The 25,343-nt window shown below is 36.0% G+C and overlaps 2 protein-coding genes across 2 annotated transcripts; one reads left to right on the top strand and one right to left on the bottom strand.

Annotated features, from left to right (window-relative positions):
• Positions 1 to 24,331, top strand: LOC131434254 (uncharacterized). The gene is made up of 6 exons (XM_058600912.1): positions 1 to 479; positions 550 to 730; positions 23,436 to 23,448; positions 23,513 to 23,613; positions 23,677 to 23,969; positions 24,039 to 24,331. Exons 1-6 carry the CDS (start codon positions 77 to 79, stop codon positions 24,209 to 24,211), a joined length of 1,164 nt encoding a protein of 387 aa, XP_058456895.1. The 5' UTR covers positions 1 to 76; the 3' UTR covers positions 24,212 to 24,331.
• LOC131435663 (protein lethal(2)essential for life-like) lies at positions 7,809 to 8,793 on the bottom strand. Its single transcript, XM_058603787.1, has 2 exons — positions 8,324 to 8,793; positions 7,809 to 8,254 (listed from the first exon to the last, which is right to left on the bottom strand). The coding sequence occupies exons 1-2, from the start codon at positions 8,685 to 8,687 to the stop codon at positions 8,109 to 8,111; spliced, it is 510 nt and encodes a 169-aa protein (XP_058459770.1). The 5' UTR covers positions 8,688 to 8,793; the 3' UTR covers positions 7,809 to 8,108.
• Positions 24,332 to 25,343: the final 1,012 nt, after the last annotated feature.

A 25,343-nucleotide genomic window follows, 5' to 3' on the forward strand; every position in this document is an offset into this window, starting at 1 on the left:
CGATACAGTGTGAAGTGTAAGTCACCGGTTTTGCTCGTCCTGCTACAACAGTCTACCTGAACCGCGAAGTCCGATTATGTCCCTCGTTCCGATTCGTTACTGCGACTGGTGGGAGGACGCTTGGAATTCTCCGTTGCACGGTTCCCGACTAATGGATCATCGATTTGTCCCCGGTTTGTTGGCGGATGATTTATTGCACGCGGTAACAACCTGTCCAGGAGCGCGTTACCATGGAAATGGCTGTGGTTATTACCGACGACCGTGGTATTCACGACACTGTTATCCAGATCGTGCCGGTGCCGTAGTAGTTTCCAATGATAAACGTTTTCAGATCAGTATGGATGTGCAACATTTTGCACCGGATGAGATCAGCGTCAAGACGGTGAACGATACGGTTGTTATTGAGGGGAACCACGAGGAGCGACAGGATGAACACGGCTATGTTTCCAGGCGCTTTGTGCGCAAGTACGTTTTGCCAGGTAGGTGCTAATACTTCGCGCGGTTCGATGTTTTGGATCGAATATATTTATTTGAAATTAATTTCATTAGATGGTCACGACCCAGTGGATGTTATGTCATCCCTTTCTAAGGATGGAGTTCTAACGGTGGTTTCGGCTAAGAAAGAAAAACCTTCATCTCAGAATGAACGAACGGTTCCTATAATACTAACAAATGAAACCGTTAACAATACTCAAGAAGCAGCAGAAGAGAACCTAAAAGATGAAGACTAGTAATAGGTCGCGAATGCTGCGATTCCAAATTATGTAGTTCAAAGTCATCGTTGCAACCATGCAACAAAATTGAATTGAAATCCTCCATGATTTCCTATGTTTCATGTCATCTGAGTAACGTATGAATATTTCGACAGATTGATGCAATTTTAAATTTAATATGAGTGGAATATAATCTAATTCTCCGTGCCTTGGAATGAACTAAACGAACGCCTAATCAAATGTAGTTGTTATATTGTTGAATCTATTTTAATTTCAAAGCAAAGGCTAATATGCCTACAATGATATTCAATGTGATAAGTTCAACAAGTGTTATGGAAACGAAAATAAAGTGCTTTATGTGTATGAAACGTGTTTATGCGAGAACTTATTTCTGTAGAATAAATTGATTACTTTCGATTTAAAACTTAGGAGAAGATCAGTAATATGAAATCAATTTGTAGAACGCAACGGTAACCGTGCTATAAATGGGAGTTTTCCTTTCTAGAACTTGCTTTTCTCCAACAGATGGTGTTAAAATAATATTCGTACTGTCGATGCGGTGGGCTTGAGGTCTAGTAAGGAAGCAGGTTACGTTTCAAATAAATTGATAGACAATCCAAAAGATACAAAGGATTTCAAATGTTGTTTCACAGTTATGAGATTAATACAGTATACATATTGCCCATTATTATTTTTTTTATTTATTTGTATTCATTAGACTTCCAATCACAAATGAGGAACAACTTATGTCGTTTTCGCTTGATGCCAAACCTAACTCAGTTTCCACCCTAACTGCTGTCAAACCGTTTGTTTGAAGCTAGTTTCGAACCTAGTTTCGACGTTGTTGAACTGAATATTTCGAACCTGGATTTTATATCGGGTTTGCTCAAACCCCCGTTGCTAAGTGCGAACCCAACACAGTTTCGTGCAAAGTGTTTGTTTGATGAAATTATTTACCCTGGGTCAGTTTCAGTTTTTTTAGCATACAAGTGTTATCCGGTAAGATACAACTTAAGCCTTGAGGTAAATGCTAACAGAATGTAGTTTTTTTAAATGTTTGCCCATTAAAGATACTTATAAACTCGACTAACTGCAAAATTAAGAATGGCAATTTTAAGGTTAGATTTATAGAGGAAAGGTGGCGATTAGTGCGCGCCAAAGTTTTTGAAGTAATTCAAATAATATATTACTTTTATCAAGATCATAAACACGTCTACGGAAACATAAAACCTTGTTTTTCAATATCCTCAAATGAACGATTACAATTATGATGTTGCTTACGAGCATGAAAGTAACAAAATAATCGTGTTTTGTTCGTAATAGTGCGCAGTGGTACACAATTACACTCGATGATAATTTCGTTTGGGTCGAAACCACAAAAAAACGTGATTCTTGTAAAATTAAATATAAAGTTTATTCTTTAATGACAGATTTTATATTTTCGTCTGTATAAAATTAATTTTAAATTTTAAATGTAGTCGACTAAAGTTAATTAGGTCAAGTATCAATATTTATTTGAAGTAAACAGTGGTAAACATAAACAGGAGCGTCGTTTTAAATAAATTGTAATTGAAATTTTGGAACTGAAGACGAAGCAAAGATAAAAATTGTATGAAACTTTAAAATTATTCCTTTCAATCTAAACGCGTGACATTCGATTAAGCATTCCATGAGATGTAGAAGTGAGTTCCTCTTTAAAGTTTTTGTCCAGAAATGGTATTCGAAGACCAGCATAAACAAAAATAGTTCGTATTTCCATGAATTAGTATGATGAATGAATTGAAATAGTTTTGAGCGCAACTTTGAAGATTGGTTATGACGGTTTGTATTTTAAAAACTCATCACCCTGTAACGGGTGGCAACTAAATTTTTGGAATTACTTTCTCAAGCTGTCAAAAAAAGACAAACATAGGGTAACAGAGGTATTTTGGCCCACTTTAGAATTGATTTTATTTTGGCCCACTTTGTAAAAATGTCCACCAAATGTTGTAATATTTTTGAAAAACCCTTCAACAACAGGTAATTTCATGTGATTAGCTTCAAATTGATGCAACATGAGTTACTTATAATCCATCCATAAAGTTTGTTAGGTGGGCCAAAATATATGAAGTGGCCAAAATACCTCTGTTACCCTACTTGTTCATTGTTGAAAAAAAATTAGTGAACATTTGAAAACGGTCCGTAATCGGATGTTCGACGAAGCTTCCTTTTGATGTCGGAACAGGAGCGTTGTACGGTCTTCATGTCAACTTTGCGAATGCATCTCTTGATTCTACCAATCAACTGTTAGCAATTCGTGGCTTTCCAGTTATTTTTGTACACCAAGGAGCTCAAAACCCCGAAGAAATCTTCGATTAGGGGGGGTTCGGGTTGTGGTTTTTGGGTACAAATGGGATCGAATGGGTTTTCAGGAACGATTGTGTTTTTGGCGCAATGCGATGACGCTTTATCAGGCCAAAACAAAACTTTTTCCGGAAAATTTTTTAATCAACCAGCGGCATTGGGAATTCAGCGTTGAAATCTGTGCGTCAGTATATCCCGGGGCTCGTGTCTTCTTTCGGTACTTTATTCCGAGTCTTTTCAATGTTTTGCAGATGTACTGTTGAGAACAGTTGAACTTTTTTGCGGCATCTCTTTGACTCAGTGAATCCTTGTTGTTGAAGGCACGAGAAAGAGAACGAAGTCCTTTTGCGTCCATTATTTTGGCTGGTCTTCCACTACCTTCCTTACGAGCAGTTGTTGGGCATCTTAGGATATTGTAAACTGTCGAAGCCGCAACATTTTTGCTTTTAAAATGTTGTACCGTATACTATTTGCCGAGATTTCTGTGCAGTTCGTAGAACTGTACAATGCGCTCGTGAAATACTTCTTATTTCGACGGCATTTTGAGCAAAACTGAGCAAGCATGAACAAAACAGAAAATACTAGCAGAAAGAGTAGAAAGAGAGCTAACACATACACACTCTTAGTTCTCTCTGACCTCGTTTGTTGTTGAGCATACAGGCCTCGAAAAAATTCCAAAATTTTAGTTGCCACCCGTTAATTTCAGAATTGGAAGTCGGAATCGGATAAAATTCACTAATTTTGTATGGTACCATTAATTTATTTTAATTTGAATTTTTGTTTATTAAATTCGTTTTGCGCTTCTTTTAACTTTTCTAATCCCGATACTTTCGAAAACGGAATTCGGAAATCTATGTAGCCGAAGTCAGTTAAATTGGCCTATGGATTGTTAACCATTTCATTAGATTCGAAATTTTGAAAATCAGTGGTCATCTTAGAGAAATCGTAGAGCGTTCCACATACAATTTTTGAGTAGCTTCCGGGATCGGAAACCGAATACCGGTTAAACTGAAAAAAGTTTATTTGGTAGTCGACTCTCAAAATCTGTGAACCCGATAAACCCGATAAATTTAGGTAAAATTTTTACACTAATCACTCTGTATCTCCTGAACCGGAATTCAGATCTGATTGAAAAACCTGTTTTAATCCACCTAGTGATGAAATGATGCCTTTCTCATATTGCTCATAACATCATAAATATTCAGTTTTTGCAATGACTGAGCGGAAACATATATTGGAGAAGCCAAATGCATGAAAAAACTAACAGAAAAGATGAATTTTTGGAAAAAGATACGCTCAGAGACAGGACTCGAACCTGTTTTCTTATGCATTCCGTGCATACGCGCTACCATTTCGCCACTCTGAATCTTGTTTTAGTCACTCTAAAACGCCAGTCAGACACAATAGCGCGTACATCGAACATGGTCTACATCCTGGCCGTCACCCGACCGATACCTTCTATCCAAACATCTTCTCTGTCCATCAAACACTAGTCTTCTCGTTTTATACCTATTTCTCCGATCAAGCATTGAGTAGGAGAGTGTATTTATAATCGCTTGTCACCTTCATAAATATTACTGTGGAATTCGCAAAAATAACTGTTCATTGAATACAAAAAGGAAAGTTTGGTCGGACTCAATCTAACAAACTCTACAAATCCTGTTTAGTCTGTAGTTCCGGAACCGGAAGTTGTATCCATAACAAATTAAGAAATTCCGTATGAAACTGTAAGACTTTTCTATTGAATCTATAAGTTTGTGAAAATCGATTTTTCCATCTTGAAGAAAAGTGAGTGAGATCCTTTTTGCAGTTTTTAATCACCATTTCCAATTCTTCCGAAACCGGATTCGGATGACCGGAATAGGCAAATTTGGTTCGTTTGCAGTAACAAATATGACCTACAAATTGGAACAGTTTTGAACCTAGACTTACTATCTCATGCTTTGAATAAACCAATTAAACAAAATCTAACAAACGAAGTTAACCTTACTTTCGAACCTTACTGCGTTTCTGTTACTTCTGCATATGTAAGTCAAGCTAAACAGCATAAAACATATAGGAGGGTTATTATTATTATTATTATTATTATTATTATTATTATTATTATTAGTATTATTATTATTATTATTATTATTATTATTATTATTATTATTATTATTATTATTATTATTATTATTATTATTATTATTATTATTATTATTATTATTATTATTATTATTATTATTATTATTATTATTATTATTATTATTATTATTATTATTATTATTATTATTATTATTATTATTATTATTATTATTATTATTATTATTGACATCACTACACAACTGGAACGGTATTACTGCACTACCAATTTGAATTCATTGACATTCGTTTATTCTTTCGGCCGTACTGATCTGATATAGCTATAATTTTTATCAACTGCAGCACCGTATTTTACCAATTTCACACACCATTAACAGGCATCTGTAACCGTTACGATTTCTTCATAGTGTGTACGAAATAGAACAAAGCACGCATCGTTTGTTTTGTGTTTTCTTCTTCTTTCGGTGTGGTACATATCGTAATTCTATATGGCGTTCTGAAAACTTTGTCACTCATCGCCCTGTTACTGCGGAACCGGAAATCGGATCCTGATGAAATTTTACAGTAGCTTTAAAGATAATATGAGCTTTAATTCTAATCAAGACATGTGAAAATCGGCTTAAGTATCGAAGAGAAGAGAAATCGAAGTGAGTTCTATTTTTATGATTTTCAGCACCACTTTCGGTGCATCTGGAACAGGAAAAGGGGGACCAGTAGGAATTAAGCTTTTATGCCCATAAACTAACAAGCTCTGCAAACTAGAAGAATTTATCAGACAGTTTTATGGGATTGGTACCTGTTTTTGACCATCGTTTGTGAAAAAATACTAATGAAATTCGTAACATTCCACTTACCACGCTTTTAGTTCCGGAACCGGAAGTCGGATCTGGATAAAATGTTGTATTATAATGTTCTATATAAATTTAGGAAACTATAATCACAGACTAACAGACAGGACACTCAAATTAGATTCTTTAACCATATAAACGGTCATTTCGAATATTCCTTTATTTGGGACAGTACTCACATGTGTCATGATGGCACCACGTTACCCTATCAAAAACATTCTGCCTGTCATCTAGACTGTGTTTATTTTTTTCATTTACCAACCGAGTTGCCATTCATACAGAATTACCTGTAATGTATTGATTTGTATACCTCCATGCGAATTTCATGCAGGATACAGATTAATTACATATTGCCAAAACTATATACAGAATTGTGCCTACTTCTCATCCTACAACGCAATACAAAATCGAACCCGTTTTGTTACAATATTTACTTGCTTCTGGTCTGCCGTCACTTAATTTCGGGTGAAAATTACCAACACAATCAAAAATAGTCTAGATGAACAACGTTGAGTAAAATAAATGTTTACCTTCCAAGATCGCTAAAAAAGTTAAATATATTATCAACGTAATCCAAAAATTTATTGTGACGATTCATTTTCAAATATTTCGATGAAATCAGGCAACCCTGCAAGCAGCTGATCGGTGTTGACAAACGAGGGGAAACCAACTAGTAAAAAAACTTTTACGTAACACAAGGGGTGTACAGATAGTAAATAGTTCGCGCAGTACAATATAGGTGGAACTAGTGCATAACGAAAAATTATTTTTATAAAAATTTACTCATACTGTCATGTCTGTTAGTCTGTGCTATAATATCTTTCATTTAAATATTAGTTCGTGAAAATCCGTTGAGCTGTTTCAGAGAAAATTGAATGCACAATTTTTCTCTAATTTTCACATATTGTCATGTAACTCCGGAACCGGAAGTCAGATCCAAAAGAAATTCAGAGGCGGGCCTCGGTTAAAAAGTCGGTTTTCACAGTAATTGCATAGCCTTTCTATATGAGAAAGGCAATAAAGGTGAAAAATAAAAATATTAAAAATTCTTAAAATAGGTCAAGTATTCCGGCTTTCCGTGCTGTCGGTAAAGTGTTTTGATATGATTTTAAATTGGTTTTAATTTATAGAGATCGTTTGTAATATTCTTTGCATTATTCTCCGATTAGCATTTATCATCTCATCCGTAAATAACTCGTTGTATGAAACAAAATACGTCTTAAAACTTCATGAGCAAGAGTAACTGCTTGGATAGAAAGAAAAAGAATAAGGGGATCTTCCAATTGTTGTGGTTGGAATATTTCTTTAGCAGACAGAAGAACTTTGTTATCGTTCCGGGACGTAGTGGAACGTTTTGAAAGCGAACAATCGAGTAGGTGGCAGTAGTGAGCTCCTTGTTTTCCAACGTATAGCAAATATGAAATTCACACAGGTTAGTACAATCATTTAACGTTTGAGAGGAAAAAGATAATGGACTCGCAGCATCTGGAATAATTGCCAAATGCATGTTCAACAGATTTGATAAAATCATTTCTCGGCTAGTAGGGTAACAGAGGTATTTTGGCCACTTCATATATTTTGGCCCACCTAACAAACTTTATCGATTTCATCGGATTTTATCGATGTTAAGTAACTCATTTTGCATCAATTTGAAGCTAATCACTTTAAATTACCTATTGCGGAAGAAGTTTTTAAAGATATTACAATATTTGATGGATATTTTTATAAAGTTGGCCAAAATAAAATCAATCCTAAGGTGGGCCAAAATACCTCTGTTACCCTAAAGTTTGAACAAAACGAAACATTTGAGATACTCTACGAAACGAATGAAGTGTTTTTGTTTATTCAAACCTTTTTTGCGTATGGTAATTGATTCATTCATAACTAGTAGAGTAAAAACAAGAACACAGTTCAGTTTCTATTTACTCACACTTCGGTGGAACAAGTGATTAAACGAAAATATATTCTGGAAATGAAAAAACAATTTTCTCAGAGTGTTCAACAGTAACCAACACTTTAAAGCATTATGTATCACGAAAGTCATGGTTGATTGCAGTTCTTTTGTTCTTGTTTTCTTCCCCATCGCGAAACTAAACTCGTAAACTCGATTACCACCGCAGCATCATTTTGAATTTTCGCCCGTTTGCGTAATTGGTATCGTTCTCACTTTCGCGGGATTCGGTGGGGGAGGTGCCTTCCTGGGTGCCGTTATGGTCAGCACTCCGTCAAAGGACAGGCTCGAGACGACATCCTTCGGATCGTGGCCACCTTTAATAATGATAACAGCTAAATTTCGGGATTTCGGAACGACAAACACAGGAAAAGTCAGTCACTCACTCGGTAGCACATAACGTCGCATGAAATGCCGTGAAACGAAGCCATGCTCATCCGGTTTTTCCTTGTGTTTGGCTTCCACGATGACGGTGTTATCCACGGTTTGAACGGTGATCTCACTGGGACTAAACAGCTGCACATCGAGACTGATCTGAAGGTCGTCCTTATTCGCAATCGTTAGTCCAGTTTTGAATGGCATCGGGCCGAGGTTGGTCCACGGTCGGGGAAATAACAGTGGCCGCATCGGCATCGGCGGAAGCATTGGCGGGTAGAAGATGCGTTCGTTGAAAATTTCACTGCGCTGATCGAATCCGTTCCACCAGCTGCCGTCCCACCAGCCGGGGAAGGACATTGGAACCATGGACATTTTTTTTGTGTTATTTCAAATATTTCGTACTGCTGGAATTCCGAAAATACTTTCTTATTCGAGAACCGATTGCGTTCCGTTGTCCGTGCGTTTAGTTACTGTTACAGAGTCACTGTCGAACGTCGCTTTTATATAGGCTATTGAAAAAGTTTGATGATTTGGTGTTCGAGAACCGGATGATGGGCATGCGCGTCTTTCTTGGTATGCCGCATCTTCCGTTGGTATACACTTCCTTAGCTTGTTTACTCACATTGTATAATATTTGACTAGAATTTTCGTGAGCTTCAAGTATGAGTGGTCAGTCAAACCTAGCATCTGGTGGCAATGATTGTTTTTGGAACTAATTACTGCTAGCAAGGGGTTTACAGTGTTGAATAATAAAAGTCGTCTCGTCATTTCGGAAATGCTGCTTCAAGTGGTTTTCATTCCGGATTACTGGACGCGTGGGTGTTATTTGATTACTTAAAACTTGCCGGTGAACTATTTTCTCGATTAATTGTGACTAATTGAATAAAGTTTGGAATTTGAAAACAGATAACGATGATGTTCTACATCAGCTTAAAAGCAATAGAGATATAAGATAATTTATGGATGATCTTCGTTTCAGTATTTTCCTGAGCATCGTTTTCATTTATTTATAAAGATGCCATTACAGATTCGTCTCTCGTCGACAGGAAAAGTGTTGTTATAATGTTGAACAGAGTTGCTTATTTCACTTTCATTCCAATCATAGAATAATTGTGATGCTATGCCCATCTAATGCAGGAAAGGAATAGTGGATTTATGAAAGAACCTATATTAATCCACCTTGTAGTGTAATGATTCTAATATCGGCTGTATACTAATAATGACTTTCGAATGGAGTAGTTTTTGGGCCAGTTTATAAATTTTTTTACGTGTTGTTTGTTTCGCCCTCTTTAAATGATGGTATGAAATTTTTAACCACACTGAGCTAAATTTTCTTTTTCACATTATATGATATTCTAATGATTTTGCACTATTAGCATTTCCAATCATAGTTACAAGATGTGTTCAACATCATGTCAAATATATGAGATAATCTTATGAAACATAAAACTCTTCTTAACGTTATTTTTACAGGATTTCCATATAACGAATGAAATTTCCAGTCTGAGTCAAATTTATCGGCGCGTCTTATAACCATTACTAGATATTCGCACAACATACATTGGAACAATTTATGAAGCGCATATTATATTCACTTCGAATTTATTTATATAGGTTATATATACCATATGACTAGTTATATATATATATATATATATATATATATATATATATATATATATATATATATATATATATATATATATATATATATATATATATATATATATATATATATATATATATATATATATATATAACTTTCAATGGAGGTCATACGAATAGCCGATAATTGCCAACTACTACTTTTTTTTGAGGATTCAAGCTATACTAGTATTCCATTCGGTAAGGGAGCACCTCATGATATTTGCGAAAGAGAAGTGAGATCCCGAGACTGAAAATAAAATAATGAATCTTACTAGACAGATAGAGTAATGAAATGTACCGGATATATATTTCATGGTCCGTTAACGCAGATCCTTGAACGAAGTTGGATGAGCTGTCTTGTCAGCGATTTAAAATTACATTGAGATGCGAAACTTCCTGAAAAAAATGGTCTGGAGCAGTTGATGAATATCGAGGACACAACTATTCACGACTTTCATCGGATTTCCATATAAATAATATGGGATATTTTTATAACTTTCATTATGATAACGTCCATTTAGATTTGACGTACGCATTAAATAAAGATTATAAGTTTCCATATAATTTCTATGAATTATATTCTGCATATGATTCATATGACAAATCTAATGAATATAAATAAGATTTTCATTTCAGTGCAGTACTGTAAAACTTCATTCTACACTCAGAAAAGTCCTCACTTCAATGCTACGTGAAAACGTATGTGATTTTTATCCATAGAACTTTTCTTGTAATACTCATGAGAAGTATAGATAGCACAGAATGAACTCATGAACTCTTAGTCCACATTTGTATCACGTAATATCTACGTAACTTTTTTCGTAGATTCTATAGAATACTTTTGTGAAATTTATATAAAGTTCATTTAAATTGTGCTGTAAAATTTATTTCATCTGAACTTACTTTTTACCAGAATTTTACTTAATAGTCACATTATTTTCATGTAATTGTTACTATAAAGTTCTATATTGAATCTTAATAATGTATATTGGTACTAAATACTAATAGATTAGATAGTCTGTTGGACATAACATTGCGATAAATTTTGTTCCCACGCAGATATTCTGAACATTTTACTTTTAAAATCTGGTGAAAAATATCAAAAATACATAATGCATTGTTCTAAATCCTTTCTCCGAAGCAGCTAAACTGAAGCAAACATTGTTCCTTTTAAGGAATGCATTCAGCTGGAATTAGTAGTTCAAGATGTGATTGATGTGCTGGAACACAATCTAGAGGTTTTGCCTTTTGAACACCACTGTAGAAAAAACAAAATTGAATTGTGTTTCAGTTTCGTATTTTTGGAGCAGTTTTTGTGTTCCAGTTTCGTATTTTATTTACCCTAAAATCACTGTGATAAATATCTTAGAAGGGTCAAAAGGGATTTGGCCTATGTTGTTTGCTCTAGGTTTTTCAACTGACGCCATATTGCGAGCACAAAATGAACATGATAAACTGAATTCAAGTAAGTGCGTGACACATAAAATATATGTGACAACTGCAATAATTCTGACATATGGTTCATTTCATGTTCAATCATGATCCGCTGGTTGTTAAGAAGATCACGTAAACTCCGATGACAAAGCCATTTTTGGAATCTACGTGTTTTTTCACATAAGGTTAACGTGTGGATGTGTACTCCACTGCAGTAAACTTCACATTCTAACACACACCCTTCGCATTCGCATTGAATGAGCCTCATCCCGTCCTTTATTCGTTTCTCTTTCTACCGAAGCTCAGTTCTCACCACCGTCAGTTTATATTTTGAAGTAACAAAATATTTTTTCCAAATTGAATAAGAGAGCGGCCTTCAAGTAAAGTTCATGTAAACATTCGTATTGGTTCAAGCTAATGGATGAAAGGGAAACCAGTCACGATAACTCGAATATCAATTACAAAATAAACATAAATTAATTGTTCTCTCGTTCAGTTTTTTTTTATTTTTTTTTTATTAACCCTCCACTCTCCCCCACACCAAAAATGCTCGTATTTGAGCCCCCTGATAATGGGCACCATTTTCAGCCATTGGCAACAACAATTATAAAACAAATATTGAATTACTACTATACTATATCTAAAATGGCTGAAAATATTAAATTTCTTGAAGTAACATTAACACTCAAACGCTCGGGTAGGGATTTTCAACGAATTTATTTTTTCAAAAAATCATAACTCTTGATACCGTTGATCAATTTCGATGCGTCCAGCGTAAAAAAAAAACAGATTTTTTTCTATTCCATGCTTAGCCATACAAAACCGCAGCGATCCAAAAACACCGGAGTTATTCCAGATCGCGTCGGGGTATGTCTGTTCAGTCGTTAGAAGTATGTTATGAAGGTGGCAAAAAGTAGTTGATCAAACAGTTCTAAGTGGAAAGCACTTTGAATTTACATCAAAATCTCGAAAATATGCAGATCAACTAAACTGGAGTTCCCAAATTAGTTTTGAAAGTCTTTTAACAACTTGAAAAGTCCTGAGATGAAATGCCATGTCAAATTTCAAGCACAATTCTATGGGACCACAATCCGGATTTACCGGAATTGGACATTGCATTTTATGAGCTCTAGTAAGTCCTTCACATTTTATACAATTTCCGTATGAATCCCATACTTATATAAAATTTTATGTATCAAAAACTTCTAACGGCAGAACAGACATACCCCAACGCGATCTGGAATAACTCCGGTGTTTTTGGACCGCTGCGGTTCCGTATGAGTCAGCATGGACTAGAAGAAAATCTGTTTTTTTTTGACACTGGACGCATGAAAATTGGTCAATGGTATCAAGAGTTATGATTTTTTGAAAAAATAAATTCGATGAAAAACCCTACCCGAGCGTTTGAGTGTTAATGAATAGAGAGCTCTACTAAATATGACAAAAACGAAAAGTGTGCTTCTAGTGGATTATTTGTCCTTTTAAAGAAGCACATATATTAACAAGAATAGTTACAATTTAGGTGACTCTAACGCGTTGAATTAATAATTACATTTAGCTGTTTGCAGACGGTTTACATATAACACGTAGGAATAAAAGACACAAATACATAATTAGTAACTTAGATAAGTAATTGGCGTATACGAGTTCTTAAGTAGTTTTTGATGCTGGATTTGAATGAGTGACGATGTGTAATGTTCTGTATTTCTCTGGGTAGTTTGTTATATATTGCTGGACCAATGAATGTAATTCGTTTCTGACCAAAATTTGAAAACGCACGGGATTGCGAAAGATGATTAACTTGCCGTGTGTTGAGAATTCGAGGTGTTGTATTTATTGCTATATTGTGAAAAGTCTCCGGATTATGTATTATGTTGTGGATTAAGACTAATGCTTGTTCATCGCAGATGGGTAAGATTTTATGAGGAAGATCTGTATAAAGCTGAACTGTAGGAAATAGAAAGGATAGATCGAATATTATTCTGATACAACGATTTTGCAATATTTGCAATCTCTTCAATCTTTACTTGCAGGCTCTACCCCAGACAACAATGAAGTAACTCAAGCGAGGATGAATATGAGCAAGATAGAACAGAATAAGTGTCTTCCGTGGTAGAAAATGACTTAAACGTTTTAATATTCCACATAATGATGAGATTTTTTTTTTCGATTTCTTTTATATGATGTTCCCAAGCCAACGTAGAATCCAGATGGATTCTCAAATATTTAAAAATTTCTACGCTTTCTATAACATTTCCTTCAATAATTAAGTTGGGAAGAGTGGGAAGAACTTTCCTAGGTAATCGGAACATGACATATTTAGTTTTTCGTAGATTCAAAGAGAGCAGATTTTTAGAGAAGTATTCTTTTAAAATCAGCAAGTCGTTATTCATGTTTGTTATTGGCATTCGGATAAACAAGGCCGTATCATCCGCAAATAACCTTGGAATACCAGAGAGATTAATCTTGCATATATCGTTAACATATAGCAAGAACAGTAAGGGCCCGATATTACTTCCCTGTGGTACGCCAATGCTTACTTGTTTTGAAGAACTTGTTTCTCCATCGATTGAAACATATTGGATTCTGTTTTCTAAATAGCTTCGGATTATGTTTTTGGCAATCCCTCTAATTCCATACTTGTCCACTTTACGGAGCAATATTTCATGATTAAGAGTGTCGAAGGCCTTTTTTAAGTCTAAAAATATAGCACCCACATATCTTTTGGAGTCCATTATTTCTAGAATATTATCTATGAGCTCAGTTATAACAACGGTTGTGCTACTTCCGCTTCGGAAACCATATTAACATTCCATTGTAAAATTTTTAGATTCTTTGGACATACAGTTCGTCGAGATCGTAAAATGTCTGTGTGTGTAGGGGAAAGAAGGAATTTTCGAGCCACTAGTCTTATCTGTCACTATCCGACATCGATCTATACGTAACTTCTGTCGTTGTATTATTTCAGCTTCATCTTAAACAGAAGATCCAATAAGATTTTTGAGGCTCCAAAAGTGTTTGAAAAACTACATTGATTTTTCAACACTTTTGCGAAAAACCAAACAAATCTTCGTGTGTGAGTACTATTTACTTTCTGAAAAAATGCTTTGCATGACATTCGATTCTCTGATTCATGGGCGGATATTTTATTGAACATAGCTTGTGGGAAAGTATTTCTAAGCCCCTCAAAGTATTTGTATGCGTCTAAATCGTTTGCTTGCAAAATAACAGTAAATTGATGATTTATTAATTTTAGCTGATGTTACGTAAAGTCGCCATAACTAAATTAAGTTTTTGTAATGACTGAGTGGAAACATATTGGAGAAGCCAAAAAAATGAAAAACTGAACAGAAAAGACGATTTGGCGAAATGGTTGTGGTATGCACGGAATGCATAAGAACGCAGGTTCGAGTCGTATTTTTTTCCAAAAAATCATATTTTCTGTTAAGTTGTTCTGTTCATTTGGCTTCTCCAATATATGTTTCCACTCAGTCATTGCAAAAACTGAATAAATTAATGACAACAAAATGGTTAGGTGATTAGTGTCAAACTGGTCTTTTTTGGTTATTATTGTCACGTTACGTTGCAAAACATGACCACTTGGAAACTGCGACTTCGAAAAAACATAAATCAATTTTTATTCTATGCTGTTCATTATAGCTAAGTTATTCGAAATTCCCTACGATTTTTCGAAATGACAAAATTTAATTTATATATTTTTATAATCCTCGCAATTTTGAAAAACAAATCGAATTGATGAATTCGGCCAATCCTAAAGCGTGCCATTTCGCTTCTAGTTGAACTTTTTTCCTACAATTTTGGAAAATTACGTATTTCAGGTAAGTTATCAGTCAAAATCAAAGGGTGGTTCATAATTTCCCACTTTCCTCTATGGTATGGTGGTGGAAAAAGATATGCAAACAGTATGCTCGAAAATGGGTGAATCTACAGGGTGGGTCATTTGAATAATTTTTCACAGAATTGTCAGATCGATTAATGACATACCGGATTGAAGCGTCATTCTAAGACAATTTTACCATGGAACAGTACACACCTAAAGGATCATGGAAATTGCCGAGAATGAGGCAAACTTTTGGCCAAAAATCATCATGTCAGATGAGGCACATTTCACGTTAAATGGATGCGTTAATAAGCAAAATTGTCGGTTCTATGACACTGAAAATTCACAATTAATTGAGGAACATCCTCTACACCAGGGGTTCCTAAACTATTTTGGGTTATGGACCCCTTTACTAAAATTAACTTAGGCCTCAGACCGCCATCAACAAATTCCTTTGAAAATTTCTTGCTTTTTTCAATATTGATGTATAATGCTTACCAATTTCTGCGGATGGTTAAATAAACATAACTTTTTAGCGTAAATATTTCAAATAACAACTTATATCAAACACTAGGGGGTCGATTTCTAGACCTCGTTGACCCCCATAGTCAGTTTCCATTTACGTCGACCCCCGCAGAAAGGATATCGACCCCAGAGGGTCTATATCGACCACTTTGAGAACCCCTGCTCTACACGACTAAAAAGTTACAGTTTGGTATAGTGTTTGTGCAGATTTGATGATTGGTCTCTATTTTTTCCAAGACGATGATGGAGCAACGAAAACTGTTAATAGCGATAGTTTTTGAGCCATGATAAATGATTTTGCGATGTCCATTGTTCGTGAAAATGGTTTGAATGGCTACTGGTTTCAACAGGACGGTGCAACATGTCATACAGCTGGACTAACAATCGATTTGTTACGGCCATTTTTCCCCGGACGAGTGATATCGAAAAAACGGTGATTTTGACTGACCCCAAGATCACCCGATTCGACACCAACCGGCCTTTTTTGTGGGGCTATTTGAAGTCCAAGGTATTCGCTGATAAGCCATGAACCATGGCTTAACTCAAAGACAACATACGACGTGAAATTGCCACCATATTGACCAAAACGATGAAAAACGTCTAAAAAAGGGCACATTTTGTACTCAAGGCCAAAGGTGGTCATTCACACGATATCATTTTCAAAAAAATAGCCAGTAACCGGTCGTCATTCGTTTTCCCCCGAGTTTTCAGATAGGATATGACACCTAGTCAAATAAATTGTGTAAACATTGCGTTTGCTTAGGCGAAGTTGGCGGTTCAATTTGAACTACTTTAAGCTCTACTTGAGCGACGGCGAAATGCGAAGAAATCGAAACGAAATATACATTTTTTTGTACAAACCAAAAGCCCCTACATGTTCAAATTGAAGTTTTCTTAAATGTTTGCTATGAACAAGCATTAAGGTGAAATGTAGCGGAGGGTGCTCGTTGCGTTTTTGATCAAATATTCAAAAATTAGTCAGAATTTAGAGAAACCAACAACACTTAAGTTTTCGCAATGAAACTTATCAAAACTAAGTATTCTTTGAATTTTTAAAGTTTTCTTTGCCAAGCCGTAATTGGTTTTTGAAATGTATGTTTTGAAATGATGTTCGAATTGAAAAATAGGGTTTGAAGCAAAATTTCACAAAGAATCTGAAAAGGCAACTCAAAATTATAAAACTTTAGCCGAAATAACCGAAATTTGAAAAAGTTTCAATTGAATTTCATAAACTTTTCATCGTTTTCTATATGGAGTGGACTTACAACATGTTTTGTTCGCTAGTAAGACAGACACTAACGCATGGATCAATAAGTCCCGAGACTAACAATGGAAACAACATTTTGTTTGCAAATTTTTTTTTATTCATCAACATAATAAAAAAAAATTTGCACCAACCTTTTAGGGTGATACAATGGTTCCAACGTTTTTTTTTCGATAAACTGCTTTCTGAATCATCGACTCGTTGCTGTTTTTGTTCCATCGAAAGCAATCGCGGCACCCACTTGGAAAAAAACCTTTTTCCTGCTCAATTTTTCATGAAGGATAGTAAATACACTTTCATATGATATCTGTGTCATCTCAGCAATCTCACGGAGCTTCACTTTACGATCTTTCATTATAATTTTTGTCACTTCACTCACATTTTCCGGTGTAACGGCTTCCACATGTCTACCCGAGCGTTCCGCGTCATTTGTGTCGGTACGACCACGTTTAAACTCGGCGAACCACCGACAAATCGTTGCTTCTGATGGACAAGAGTCCGGATAACATTTTCCAATCCATTGTTTCGCTTGAACGGTGTTTTTACCCATCACAAAACAATGTTTTATTAAAACACGAAACTCGTTTTTTCCATTTTTTAAACAAACTACAACACGACTTTACTCCAACCTCGATAACTCAGCTGTTTCTGGTCGGATCGACTTAAAATTTTAACCCGTTTCAAGCAAAGGTTAGTACTCTAGAAAGACGTGGTTACTGGTTTACAACGAGCGCCATCTCTGCTTTAGTCTCGGGACTTATTGATCCATCTGTTAACTATGTACAATATGTATAATACAACTAGCCTGTAAGATGTTCACTAAAAATATCTAATTTGTGAGGAGCATATCATATCAGTAACACATGGGCAGAAAAGTCCCGGGCCTACCAAAGAAAACACGATTTTTTGGTTAAAAATTAACTTTATTCAATAACGTAATCTCCATCAAGAGCAACGCAATCATTCATTCAATACCACTTTTGTAGAACGATCTATCTTTTGCCTCAAAATAGACGCTTTGGACAAGGTTCATCAGTTGCTGTTCACTTAGATGACGATCGTTATAATTCCGGAGTGCAGTGATGAATCTATGTTTCATCCATTGTCACATATCGACGCAAAAATTCCGGTTTGTTACGTATAAACATGGCCAAACACTGGTCAGAGTCATCAATAATCAACAATCTAATTTTTGGTCAACAGTGAGCAAACGTGGCACCCACTTTGAACAGCGTTTTCTCATAGTCAAGTACTTAAGCAATATAAAGCCAACACGTTCTTTTGATATCTTTACGATGTCAGCTAACTCACGCAACTTCACTTTTCGATAATTAAAAACGATTTTGTGGATTTTTTAAATGTCTTCTGGTATTACCGTCTCATTTGGACGCCCACTGCGTTTTGCATCATCGATGTCTCTACGAGTACGTTTGAAGTCAGCAAATCAACATTTTTTTGTTGTTTCTGATGGAGCGGAGTCTCCATAACACATTTCAAGCCATTGCTTCGTTTAAAACGGTATTTTTTCCTATCAAGAAGCAGTGTAAAATTAAAACACAAAATTGCTTTTGATCCATTGTTCTGAAAATAACAAAAGTAGTGTCACATTTAGCACAATAACTCACAAAGTAAAGAAGTATATCATGAAATTTTAACACCTGTCTTTTAAAGGTTAGTATTAACTGAAAAAATGCAACTGCATAAAACTAGCGCCATCTATGTGTTAGGCCAGGGACTTTTAAGCCCATTTGTTACATAAGTGAATAATATTTTACCATTTCTCATGACTTTTAAGGGAATTATAGATACATTTTGTCTACGCTTGGCGAATGGATATCAATATTTTATATTTTTGAATTCCTAAATTCGGTTTGAGTACAACCTTGATCAAAAAGTTCCCGGAATCAAAACCGTAAGGTCACCCGGTTAGAGTTTATTTTTTTAGGTTGCCACATCTGTCATTGATTTTCTATCAATTTTTCAGCTTGATACCTAGCCATTTAAGAAAGTTACGCTGTATTGAGTACAACTGCGATTGTGCGTGTCCTTGATTTTGCACAATTTTCAAAATGGATTAGAACTCGAAGCAACGAGTTTATATTGAACTTTTCGTTAAAACCGGTTTGAATGGTGCAAATGTTGGAAGAGTGTTTCGGCAACGATACTCTGAAGAAAATAGTCCTTTATCAGTGGCACGAACGTTTCAGAAGTGGCCATGAGTCTGTGAATGATGATAAGAGAAGCGGTAGGCGATGCTCACAATTTTAATTGATTACAAGGCTGTTGTGTGTTATGAGTTCCTTCCGCAAGGCCACATTGTCAACAAGGATTATTATTTGGGTGTTATGAGACGTTTGCGTGAAGCAATTCACCGAAAAATACCAGCTTTTTGGCAAACAATGCCATCGTTATCCGCGAACATTTGGCTAAAAACGAAACGAATACCATTCAGCAACCACCGAATTAACCTAATTTGGCTCCCTGCGGCTTTTTCCTATTCGGTCGACTCAAGAAACCGCTCCGTGGAACGCATTTCAGCACCCGAGATAAGATTATGGAAAAATAGCAGATGGCTCTGATGGTCCGATACCGAAAACTGAATCTACATAAAAACGTGCTTAATCCACCTAGCAGTGAGATGATACCTTTTTTTTATCAATCCGCATGTGTTTTTGCATGAATATTCTGTGGTGTTTTAGTTCTCATGACATTATCTTAATGACCATCGTTTAAAGACGCAGTTTGAGATTACAGTCATTCCGACATTACCGTGTCATGTCGAAACTGCATATCGGATCAAATTTAAACGTGTTACAATCGATTGAACATTTCATGAAATGTCGAAGTAAGTTCCACTTTAGAGTTTATCTACGGTACTTCTAGAGCCAGTATTCAGGAACCAGCATAACCTAAAAACCATTCGTATAGCCATAAACTAATATGACGAATGAATTGCAATAGTTTTGAATCCAACTTTGAAGCTTTTTTGGGATGATAATCTTCTATATCGGTTTGAATTTTAAAAACTCATCACCCTGTAATTCCAGAATAGGATAAAATTCATTCATTTTCTATGGGACCATAAATCCTTTAATTTGAATTTTTGTTTTTGAAATTCGATTTGCGCTTTTTTTTTTAAACGATTGAGCTTGGAGAAACGATTCGAAAATCAGTGTAGCCGAAGTCAGTTAAATTCACCTGAGAAGCTGTATAGTTTACATTTGATTCCATATGTTTGAAGATCAGTTTAGACATCTTTGAGAATTCGTAGCCCGAATTAAATTTTTTAATACCTTCCGAATCGAAAACTGAATATCGCTAAAACTGAAATAAGTATATTTGGTTATCGACTATCCAAATCTGCAAACCCGATAAAGATGATTTTTTTATGTGAAATAGACATTTTTATAACAATCACCCTGCATCTCCTGAGGCGGAAGTCGGGTCTGACTAAAAAGAAAGATTTTTTATAGAATTTTAAAACCTTTCATTTGAATCTTAGATCGGTTCAGCCAACAATGAGTTACAATTTTGTTTCGCATATCATCCTGTAGTTCCGGAACCAGAAGTAAGACCCAAACATAATTCAGGAACCTTGTTTGGGAGCATACGACTTTTCGTATGAATCTGAGTTTGTAGAAAACGGTTCAGTCATCTCCGAAAAAAAAATTGAGTGAAATTATTTGTCACACGCATTTGCCGATCTCGACGAACTGATTCGAATGGTACATGATTGTTATGTTCTTCCAGCATTTATTGGTGTAAGTAGTTTAAATCAATATAATTATGGAATTGCTTCAACTCGAAAATTCTGCCATCATCTGGTTTTCGAACGATTATGTTGCCAAAAACGAACCGTGCTAAAATCGGTCCAAGGCAAAATGTTTTGAAAAAGGATGCTGTACACATTCTTTGTGGTACTTAGAAACAATTGTATGTAACAGTATAAAGTGTTCCACGTTGCTCCCAAACATTGCTTTGTCATACAGCGCTCAAAATTCCTACTGATGGAATAAGGAGAAAAGTCGTTTACACAAAAATTTCGATATCTCCGTTAAAAATGGACGGATTTTAACAATCTAAGGCTTGTTGGATAGCTATTACCGTGCGGAATCTAAGTATAGAAAAATATTCTGTTTTCAAGGTCAAGGTTTTGTGAGGCACAAATCTCCAAATATCAAGGGGAACGTGCCATTTGAGCCAATTTGTTCTGATTCCTGATTCCTGACAACACACACACACACGGACATTTGCTGATTTGAAATGTGGACAGATTTAAATTTTTAATGAAACATTTGAACCATTTACACTCATTTTTGCTTGACCAATTTTCGATTGTTACACCCTTAAATTAAATCTCATAAGAATTGAATGATGCGCTATTCACATCATATTTGTAACTTGGTCCTGGATTAGAATTAGCATGGCCCAGGTGGGTAATTGGTCGTACCGGGGGGAACGACTAAATGGAAAAACCTGCTTTCTAAGATGAAAAACCGCGCTAGCCCAGCACTCAGCAATGGGTTGAGAAGAGTTACTCGCACTCGGATCCATTAAAAACAAAGATTTCTGGAATTCGGTCATCCGGGAAAAAATAAGCAAGTTTTGATAATCGTATTGGATGAACGCAAAATCAAAGCCCGTGAGATTAGGTGTGCTGAGATGGTCAGCATATCAACTGGATATGCTTTTTCGATCTTACGCGAAAATCTGACCATGCGATTGGTCTTTTCTAAATGGTCGTTCACAATAGTACAAAAGCAACAATGCATCAACGATCCAGAGAGTTGTTCGGCACTGTTTAGAAGCAATAAAAAGAAATTCTTGCGTTGGTATGAAACAATGGATGAAAAATGGATCGAACGTTTTTCTCCGGAATCATATTCGCATTCAGACGGGGAAAGCCTTCCGAAAACGCAACAGGTAACTGGAACAATTACGGCGTCAGTTTATAGATGCTCGGGTATAATTAACATAGACTATTTTAAAAAGGAAAGTACCATCGGAAGTGATTATAATATTGAGTTATTGGTGAGTTTAAAGAGCGAAATCATACAAATAGCCTAATATAAAAAAGAAAAATTATCTATAACCAAGACAATGTTGTTGTCCTAGTTAGTTCCAGGAATTTTTGAACGATGCATTAGTAACCTTCTCTACGGTAATATCGAAAAAAAAAATACTTTTAATTAATTGGATTGATGTTATAACTTTGATTCATTGAATCGATGTTAATTACATCCAAATTAGTTGTGAAATTATTGATCGCACATGCTATTACATTGTGTGGTTTTTATATTTGGAAGTCTAAATAAGTTTATAAGATTGTATATTTTAACAATCTCGTTAATTTCTACTGCCTTAATTACAGCTGCGATTAGTCAAGTCTATGTTTTTCTGAAGACGCAAAAGAAAATACGTAGGACTGTTATGCGAACAAAGGCAGTCGATACGTTCCGTAGCGATTTCTTTCTCAGCTCCTTATTTTCCGATATTTGAGAGGCGGTAATAAATTATTCACGAGATTCTATTTATGAATCCCTTATTCATTCTACTCGTCATACCGCAACGACCTCATCTCGGAAGCTGCTTCCACTTTATATAGTCGTAACGCGGGGACACTAATTTTAGATCAAACCATGTTGACTGACTCAATGAAACACAGAAGTAAACAATTTTGTCTGACGCAGTCGTATGCATCATCGTCGCGTCGCACCTTCGACCAACGGTTTTCCTCTAAGGAGTGGTTCACTAAGCCGGCAAATAGATCCATGGTTCGAAAGTAACGGTGTTCGAAATATTCTCACAGAAAATTTTCTATAATAACGCATTCGAAAATAGCAGATGAGATGAGAGTTTTCCTCTACATTTTTCCGTCGCAGAAAATTGAGAGCCGGTCTTATAAAAGCCGGTAACCGTCCACCGGTAGACTGCAGTCTGTTCGATTTTTTTGCGTTTACGCGCCTGAGTAAGTGTCGTAGATAGTTTGGCTTTCCGGCTTAGCCCAAGATAAATTTTTAGTGCATACACAAGGTGAGAAAATGGAAAATTATGACCTATATTTTGACACGTTAATGTGATTTGGTTGATGGAATTCCGAGCTGGTGGACTGATCAGGAAGCTAAAGTTAATTTGAGAATGGAATTTTTTTGAAAAGGTGGAATAAATTAGACAAGACCGGTGAGGTGTGTGACTAATAACTGGTCACCATTGGACAATGCGTGGGCGATGAGTTGAGTTTTCTAGAAGGAAATATTCAAGAAGATGTTTATTTAAGGTGGAATAGTTATGCAGTTGTATTTTAGTCTTATGAATTTTTCTTCATCGACTTGTTCATTATTTGCACGAGTACACGAGCAATTTTATTTTGAATAAAGAAGTTTTGTTAAATAAATTTGCTCTTGAAAAGTGTACCATACAAGGTTTAAAACTAGAATCAGTGTTATTTGGAAAAGCTTTAGGACTAAGTGATCCCGTCCATTTCAGATGTCGATAGTTCCTATGATGTTCCGTGACTGGTGGGATGATTTCGATACACCCATCCGCACGTCGCGCCTGCTGGATCAACACTTCGGCACTGGACTTCGGTGAGCAATTTAATGGCGACGCACCGAAAAGTGTAGCATTCTTAACACTGCCCTATATTACAGCGTTGACGATTTGTTTTCCTCTTTGTCTACGCGCACCCCAACCTCGCCACTGCTCCGATCGGGATACTATCGGCCATGGCGAAATACGGCTCTTGCCCGACAGGACTCCGGATCGACGTTGAATCTGGATAAGGACAAGTTCCAAATCATTCTGGATGTGCAGCAATTTACCCCGGAGGAGATCACGGTTAAAACATCCGACAAGTGTGTCATCGTGGAGGGCAAGCACGAGGAAAAGCAGGACGAACACGGATTCGTTTCACGTCAATTCACTCGTCGGTACATGCTTCCAAGTAAGATCGTTCGCTTGAAAAGTCTTAGTGGTATGGTTTTCACCAACGATTGATACCTCTTCCAATCAGCTGGTCACGATCCGAATGATGTCGTTTTGACTCTCTCGTCCGACGGGGTGCTGACTGTGACGGCACCGAAGAAATCGCTTCCAGCTCCAAACCCGGAACGCAGCGTCCCCATACAGCAAACCGGTCAGCCAGCCAAGGAGCAAAATGAACCGAAAATTGAACAACCGCAATGAGTCGATTTGTTCGATCCATTTAGAGTAATTCCTTTTTGAAGTGCAATTATACTTACCATGATTTTTATACTATTGCTTTTACTTGAATAAAGCCACCAAACGATATGGAAATAAATTCAATTCAATTTCGATTAATTTTCTATGAAACATATTCGAAACGTTCAATATTTAAGCTTTCCACCTGCACGGGCCTCACTCGGTAGTTTCGGGCCTAGAAGAAGCAGCCAGATTGCCGGATTCTGGAAAAATTACACCAGACCACTACGACCGATGGCTCCAGATGATTCATAAGACCTAATTCGATATGACGGAAAGTAGTTCTTAACTACACTGTTTTTATATCGTTGTTTTATCCTGGAAAACAGACAAGATGACAGATGGAAAATCGAAAGACGACGGAAAATCTCTGAGATGGGATTGTGAAAAAAGAATTCGAACTTGCAAATCTTCTACAACAACTAAGACTTTTCTACCATTTTCTATTATCCTAGGATGTGACTAAACGCATCTCAGCTGGTAACCTTTACATTCGCATTCGCAAGCTATACCCAAAAACCGATATATTGAAAAGTTTCGTGTTCGTACACAGTTCGAAAAATTCTTGCGGTTTTACATCTTATCAGATGCACATAAATGGAGCATCATATTTCACACATGTATATTTAAGAACATGTAAAATTGTGTGAATTGAAAATCACATGGCTTTAAAACGAAAGGAATAAAAATCAAAAGATCGACATCAACAACGCGACTTGAACCGAAAAACATTAGATCACAAAGCACACCAGTTAGTCGACTGAGTCACAGAAGCACATATCTGCTTGGCTGGTAAATCGTGCATATAAATTCATACAGTCTCACTTGCTAGGCGAGTGCAAATTACACTCGGAGCCAGTAAATTTCTGTACGAATAGAATATTGTGTCATTTGAGAAGTTAAGTAGTTATGAATTGTATCGGTTGAAGAATTATGTCACCTGTACACACTTAAAATTATTAGATGCACATAAATGGAGCGTCGCAGTTCACGCAAATTTACGTGGAAGAACATTTAATATTGTGTCTAAAACTCCATGACTGAAATTCATTGAAATAAAAAAAAAAAGAATTTTGTAGCAACCCACCAGCGACTT

The sequence above is a fragment of the Malaya genurostris genome, chromosome 3 (genome assembly GCF_030247185.1).
Source record: "Malaya genurostris strain Urasoe2022 chromosome 3, Malgen_1.1, whole genome shotgun sequence".
In the NCBI taxonomy this organism is placed as follows: domain Eukaryota; kingdom Metazoa; phylum Arthropoda; class Insecta; order Diptera; family Culicidae; genus Malaya; species Malaya genurostris.

Bases quoted from the DNA above. Each gene is read 5' to 3' on its own strand.
- LOC131434254 (XM_058600912.1), top strand. From the start codon at position 77: ATGTCCCTCGTTCCGATTCGTTACTGCGACTGGTGGGAGGACGCTTGG. The intron at 480-549 runs GTAGGTGCTAAT...TAATTTCATTAG, and splicing joins GCGCAAGTACGTTTTGCCAG to ATGGTCACGACCCAGTGGAT. The intron at 23,614-23,676 runs GTGAGCAATTTA...CCTATATTACAG, and splicing joins CACTTCGGCACTGGACTTCG to CGTTGACGATTTGTTTTCCT.
- LOC131435663 (XM_058603787.1), bottom strand. From the start codon at position 8,687: ATGTCCATGGTTCCAATGTCCTTCCCCGGCTGGTGGGACGGCAGCTGG. The intron at 8,255-8,323 runs GTGAGTGACTGA...TCATTATTAAAG, and splicing joins GCGACGTTATGTGCTACCGA to GTGGCCACGATCCGAAGGAT.